A 6,620-nucleotide genomic window follows, 5' to 3' on the forward strand; every position below is an offset into this window, starting at 1 on the left:
CCAGGAGCTGCGCCAGGAGTGGCTCGGAGAGGTCAAGTACATGGCCGACCGCATCATCGGCATGCGCAAGCAGCTGCGCGGCCGTCTGGAGGAGCTCGGGTCGAAGAAGCCGTGGACCACATTACTGACCAAATCGGCATGTTCTGCTACACGGGTCTCAAGCCCGAGCAGGTCGACCGTCTGGCCCAGGAATTCCATGTGTACCTGACCCGCGATGGCCGCGTGTCGATGGCTGGCATCTCGAGCGGCAACGTCAACTATCTGGCCGAGTCCATCCATGCGGTCACCAAGGACTAAGCCAAAGTTTTCTTGTTCCTATTCCCCATTTTCACCTTCCGTTTCTTCAACAAAAAGCCCTGTTAGACAGCTGTTTGCATATGCGGGGGATGGCTGGCACGGGTACTTGCTGTAGAAGACAGTGCGCTCTGTGGCTCCCTGTGGCTCTAGAATTGAGATGATGGATTGCTGGAAAGCGAGCCCAGGCTGATCCTCACTCTTTTTGCTCAACCATGAACATGGCGGACATTGGAGCATGTTCACAATCCCTTTTACCTACAAAGACAAATATGTATCGTACATCCTATGCAGCAAGGGCGCATGGCAGGACAAAAGGACGGCTCCCACGGCGCACTTATTTCTTTTTTTCGCGGCCATAGGTTTGGGCACTATCCTTCTTGGGCATTTTGCACACTCTTGGTCTTTTCGGATATATGCCTCACCCAGCTGGAATGACTCGGGGACGACAGAGTCCTCCTCCAGCACTACAAACCAAGTATAAATGCGAGCGTGGCCGCCACAGAAGCACATTGCAGCCACTCTGTTTCAATTCAGCCTCTCCAGCAACTTCCCACTCATGCCCAACCTCGACCTTAACCAGCTGCCCGCTCCCATTCTCGTTAACATATTTGCCACTCTATGTCGAGATATACTTTCACAAATATGCTCTTATTTCTAACTATTGGGAGGTAATGGACATAGCCACCGTATGCCGTCTCTGGAATTACTACATCCCGTCATTCACATATCGCTCAATTTTCGTACAACGGAAGATATCGAAACACTATTCTGAGCAGCACCGAAAGGAAGTCGAGAAGGTAGTGTGGTTCTCCAATATCAGCTCCATCACGTACCAGCAAAAGCGGCGCTATGCGACTGATCTATGTGTGGTCATGAAATGATGATTATACTGGCCCTCTCCTGCTCCCAGACGCACTCACCTCCTTTGGCCTCATATACCCAACCTTCAGCCATTTGGAAAAGCTTCACTTTTTTGGCAGAGGCATCCTTAGGTCTGGAACCGACGAGCGTACCCCTGACATAGTGGGAGATGCAGTGGCGTTTTGCAAACTTTCTTTATTTTCACTTTCGCAACCTGACTAGAATTAAGCTAACCCAACAATCATTCTCCCCGCGGACCACACTACTGAAGAACAAAACGTACCAGCTGTCCCAACATCACCTGTGTTTACTCTCTCCCCATGCTACCCTTTGTTGTTCCAGTTCTATTTCGAACACCTTCCCTATTTTTATTGCGTGAAGCCAGTATCTTTGTTCATTCACCAGCCGGTAACACTATATATAACTACCCTAGTGTTAGACTTGCGCTGCATAAACCGGCCCGAGAATTTGTTTTTTTCCGACTTCAATGCTCTGGAGACGATTAGATTCCTCAACATACATGAGCAAGTTCCACTTTTTGGTCTTTTGCCTTATTCCGCTGAGAGACCGGTTCTCCCCAATTTGAAGATTCTCCAGCTTGAATTTAAAGAGATACACGGTGCGCAGCAGCGAACTTTGGTGCAGCCTGTGTCGCTTTTACATTCGTGCCCCGAAACTCTCAGAGCTGCTCATTAGTCGGTCCACCAGGATTTACCAGGATCTGTATTCGTCATTCAGGGACGCTCCACTAAGGACACTGTCTATTAATGAAGATCAGCGCACGCTCCTTCATATTGACACAGGAATCATCCGCAGCATCGACTGCCTACACCTGGAAACAATTAAACCTGACGAAGGCAGCTGGTGGGATGACCCTATACACTATGTAACCCGCTTTTATTCTACAGAGTCTGCTGTACGCCGTGCTCATCTGGGCATAACTTTGCCTTTCCCAACCCACATTTGCTGGTACAATTTGGTGTCTCTATCGCTAACTACAGATGTGGCAACCGTGACCCTAATTGTTCGTCTACTGAAGCAGCTAATTATTCTGAAGTACCTCCGGATCATGTGTATAACAATGAACCCACATGATTCTGACGTGTATTTCTGGGGCTCAAACGACCGAGAGGCTGATATCTGTGCTGCCACTGAGCCAACTGTTGTCGATTCTGCGCGCTTGGATGGCCCACCGGATACGGGAAGCATCGAAGCCATCACCCACAGTCTGCAAGTCTTTGCTATTGACACTCCAAATCATTTTGACGATGAGTCTGTATTGAAATTAACTCTTTTCTTGCCATCACTTCAGACACTTTTCGTTGCCGCTGAATATTTGGATAAAGTTGGAAGGACCATGAGCATAATCAACCCAGGTGTTTCTGTATCTAACATTAGACAGGCTGACCGCTATTTTAATATTGATTTTAACGAATAAACTGCTTCGCCCATGCCACTTGCCTTACATATGCTTTAGTTGTTATTATCATTCTCATTAGCGGCATGCATGTATCCCCTGAAATGAATGTTGCAGTATGCATATCAGCTTAGCCAATTCTGTAGATCGGACATTAGAAAAGTCTGTATTTGGATCTGTTGTTCTGTGGGGACCCAAGAGCTACATTGGCTCGAAAGTTCGCTACCCTTCTGAGTGTGGTTCCAAATTCACAGGATTTCAGGGACCCATGGACCAAATCCCCTTGGCTACAATGGCTGTTCATACTATTTCAGGATGGCAATAGCAATTCTTTATCCATGGAATTGGTTGTGTCAAGTGGATATCGTAATGTTGTGTCTGGTGAAGATGAGGCTATATACCAACATCTGTCGTCTTCCCTTTATCCTTTTATTACTGTGTCTCTTTATGTAAAGCGCATGTACTAATGACAAAATTACTAAACGCAGACCAGTTACTCATACAACTGTTGGTGTTGTTGGAAAACGTATATTGGCATACAGTAATATCCTCTCAAGAGAGCTCTGCTGTTACTCAGCACTGTGCAACCACATTTGCACAGCCAATATTCTAGTCTCCTTACATGTATATAATCTACGAGTACGATTAGCAATACGCTGTTTGACTAGTCATTTTCTATCCACGAAGTAAGTGGTGCTTATCTCCACCAACTGATGCTGCATGCACTCAGGATTGAAGCCCGACCTTCAACTGCGCAGCCTGCCTTGTAGGTTATAGTACATTGGTTATCTTCTGCTGCTCTCCAGAGTTGAATATGATCGATTCCTGGGTGGAGAATGATTTTGTGCGCTCAGGCCTTGTGGATAACGGTGATCTCTTCAGATTTACATTAAGGATTTGGTCATCATGAGCCATGGGTGTAGAAAACTCAATGCATCACAGCTATGATCCACGTGCCTGGCCACAATTGATGCCTTCTGCCGCAGCTGTAGTTGAGGTGATGTGAGCGACGCAGTGGGCACTCAGCTCTCATCTCCCTTCCCTTCGTTGAAAATATTTTGCACATCATACCCTTCGCACGAAACTCTTTGACCAGCAGGCAGCTTTTCATTCTTCTTTCAAACGTTTAAACGCGTAGACGTGTAGCACCACTATGAGCCACGTTCCGCCGCATATCATCGAAGGTATCATTTCGTACACGGTCAAGAGGGACAGGCTGTCCCCAGGGCTTCAGAGCACAATCTGGCTGCGTGCTATTCCCGCTGATAGGTGTTTGTCGAGAGTGGAGATATGTTGCCAAACGGTTCCTAGGCGAGTCCGCCAGCATCTTCATCAACCCACGTAAGCTGACCCTTAAGGACAAATCAGAATATGTGCATACACTCGAAGATATTATTGCGTTCGGGCTCGAGCAGCGTGTTCGTCATTTACTGCTTGCTTGCCATATCGTGGATATCGCCGACGGAACTGCATACTCAGCAGTTGACTCTCTGTTTGCCCAGTGCAAAGGCAAGCTCAGGAATGTCCATGCAGTCACCCTCAGTATCTCTGTTGACCGCTCTCACTATCAGTATAACAGGTACGCATCTCGTCTGCCTAGGTTTAGCCCGCGGGCACTCGCCAGTCTAGAAAACGAGTTTTGTTTGAACGTCAGTCGTGTCAGTGAACTGCTCAGGGAGGCGATGCCAAACATTGTTTCGGTACTGTATTATGGTGACGAGAATTCCATGCTAAACAAATAGCGGATTAACACACATGCGCTGTCAGCATTTCTGGGCGCCGCGCCGTCAGCCCAGTATTTGAGTATTCATTGCGGTGAGTTTTCGTATGCAGCTTTGGAAAGTTCGCTGGCACCCAATGTCAAGCAAATGCACGTTTATTTGAGCGACGATGGCAGTAGCGGCAGTGCTGACCTGGTTATACGCTATGCGGACCATGTGGAGACACTATCCGTAGATATCACTGAGTACGAGTCGTTCAGAAAACTGTTCAAGAGGCTAACAGGCGGGCTGCCTGTTGTATATTCACAGCTGCGCACGTTCAAGACATCGTCTTACATTTGTGGGATACGCAATGACAACAGCTACACACTCCAGGCTAACCCTTTCCCGGAGCTGCGGCGACTCGTATGCAAGGAGATATATCCATTCCCCACCAGCCTTGTGCTTCTATGGATCCAGCCTACGGTAGAGGTGGTGAAGGTGACCCTGTATGGCGAGGTGTATGAAAGGTTTGCCAGAGATGGCGTGTTCTCTGCTGGCTCGTTCCCAAATCTGCGCTATATGGATCTGACATGGGATGTAACTGAAAATGAGCATTTGTATGTTGACCCAATATGCGATCTCAGGCGCTTACTGTCGCTCAGTCCGGTTCTCGAAAAAGGCATTTTCAAAGTACGCGTCGCTCGTCCCAATCGGACAATGACCGCCTTGTATAAATGCGGGTATGAAGTGGACTTGAACATAGCTGGCGTCGAGTTCACCATTGCCGAAGCAATCCGGTTGATCAGCAAGTTCCCTGGGCTGCAATCAATGGCAGTGATACTGAAAGACAATGGGGACGCTAACGAGCGAGGATGTATTTCTGATGCCGATATCGAGGTGTTCCAGCAAAAGAATGTGCCCCCAGTGAGTGCAAGGCTCACCAGATTGTGCGTCGCAGTTGTTAACTTTACCTCATGTTCATACACGGCACTGCACATCTTGCTGATGGCCAGTATCTTCAAGTCCATCAAGCGAATCGAGATTGACAGCGTTGGTAGTAAGCCCAACAGCGAAATTCTCGCAGCATTTGACAAGGCCAAAGAATGCAGATACTTTAACAGGGACGCGCAAGACCGAGTTCGATGCATGGAGGCTAGGCTGTCTGGGAACCGCATATACTTGGATTTCGAATTCGATGAGGCGAATCAGATATAGCTTGTGGCGTGAAGACTAGAATAGGAGTAAACACATCTAGCGTGTCCCGCTTTGAGTTTGTGTTCCAATATCAATTGTTTAATATCTGCAATGCGACTGTCGTTTTGCAGCGACCAGAAAGCCATATTGGCTCGAATGGCCACCACATTTCCGAGCGCTATCTCGGCGCATTATGCCAAGGGCATATAATTCACAGCCGGAGCACGTATCCAGAATTCACACATATCGCCTCTTGAGTGCTTTTCTATACGTTGAAACTGCAAAGCGTACGGAACGATCAATTAGATAAAACGCTTGCAGAAATGAGTCCTGCCATACACATAGTTCCTGCTGAGATACCAGCGTGTGAACTACGAGATGGAGTATGCCACAGTATACTCAACTCGCGCCTTCTTGGTCTTGTAGATGCTAAATGCATTTACTGTCTAACTGGTGTGCGGTCTGCAGACCTCTGTCTTTCGCAGCCCAGGTATATGAAGCAAGCATACCCTTAGCTCCATAGTCTATTTTGAGATAAAGCCCCAGTGCTGAATCTAAAGGAACCGACTGGAGAGTGGGTACCAGAGAGAGCAATAGGCCGGTTCTTTGTAGATGTCCCATCACTTGTCATTTTGCCTTCCTTACTCTCGCAATGAAAAGTCTCACCCATTCTGAAGGTATAGCTCAATAGGTCTTTTGCACAGGGAGAGTTTGTTGAAGTTAAACGCAGGAGATGAAAGTGGGCAATAGTGGATTTGTTTAAATAGCAAGCCATCTCAGATTCATAATCCCTCCTGCCTCTCCTTTCTCCACAACTTCATCCCTTGACAGTTTTTGCGCACTCAACCAACCAAATCACTCTGTTCTTTGCCAAAAGCTGAACATTCAACATGGCGACTATTATTGACATGGCTACACGGCCAGGGGTTTTCCTCGTAATTAGCTTTAGCGATTCGTACCAGCGGTTTTTGCTCTCAATTCATTGTCCAAAGCTTCAGAAACGCATATTCTATGTGCCCGCAACAATGGAAGAGTTTGGGAAGACCATTGTCACAGACTGTGAGCATTGGCATACCCCCAGTGTGATCTATGCCCGGTATTACGAGGCCATCGAGGAAAACCAAATAATGGAAGCAGTGAGAATGGCA

The 6,620-nt window shown here is 47.5% G+C and overlaps 3 protein-coding genes across 3 annotated transcripts; all 3 read left to right on the forward strand.

Moving 5' to 3' along the window:
- Positions 1–40: 40 nt before the first annotated feature.
- Positions 41–297, forward strand: DL89DRAFT_297729 (aspartate aminotransferase; the record flags this gene model as incomplete). Its single annotated transcript, XM_040890759.1, has 2 exons — positions 41–83; positions 107–297. 2 exons carry the CDS (start codon positions 41–43, stop codon positions 295–297), a joined length of 234 nt encoding a protein of 77 aa, XP_040739171.1.
- Positions 298–658: 361 nt separating this feature from the next.
- DL89DRAFT_49244 (uncharacterized protein) lies at positions 659–1,882 on the forward strand. The gene is made up of 2 exons (XM_040891732.1): positions 659–1,094; positions 1,430–1,882. The coding sequence occupies exons 1-2, from the start codon at positions 711–713 to the stop codon at positions 1,535–1,537; spliced, it is 492 nt and encodes a 163-aa protein (XP_040739172.1). The 5' UTR covers positions 659–710; the 3' UTR covers positions 1,538–1,882.
- Positions 1,883–4,305: 2,423 nt separating this feature from the next.
- Positions 4,306–5,601, forward strand: DL89DRAFT_49255 (uncharacterized protein). The gene has a single exon (XM_040891733.1). It carries the CDS (start codon positions 4,444–4,446, stop codon positions 5,491–5,493), a length of 1,050 nt encoding a protein of 349 aa, XP_040739173.1. The 5' UTR covers positions 4,306–4,443; the 3' UTR covers positions 5,494–5,601.
- Positions 5,602–6,620: the final 1,019 nt, after the last annotated feature.

This window comes from Linderina pennispora, assembly GCF_002104995.1.
Source record: "Linderina pennispora strain ATCC 12442 chromosome Unknown DL89scaffold_122, whole genome shotgun sequence".
NCBI classification, from domain to species: domain Eukaryota; kingdom Fungi; phylum Kickxellomycota; class Kickxellomycetes; order Kickxellales; family Kickxellaceae; genus Linderina; species Linderina pennispora.

Excerpts from the sequence above, each read along its gene's own strand:
- DL89DRAFT_49244 (XM_040891732.1), top strand. The coding sequence starts at position 711 with ATGCCTCACCCAGCTGGAATGACTCGGGGACGACAGAGTCCTCCTCCA. Across the intron at positions 1,095-1,429 it reads ACCGAAAGGAAGTCGAGAAG|AACAAAACGTACCAGCTGTC; the intron begins GTAGTGTGGTTC and ends ACACTACTGAAG.
- DL89DRAFT_49255 (XM_040891733.1), top strand. The coding sequence starts at position 4,444 with ATGCACGTTTATTTGAGCGACGATGGCAGTAGCGGCAGTGCTGACCTG.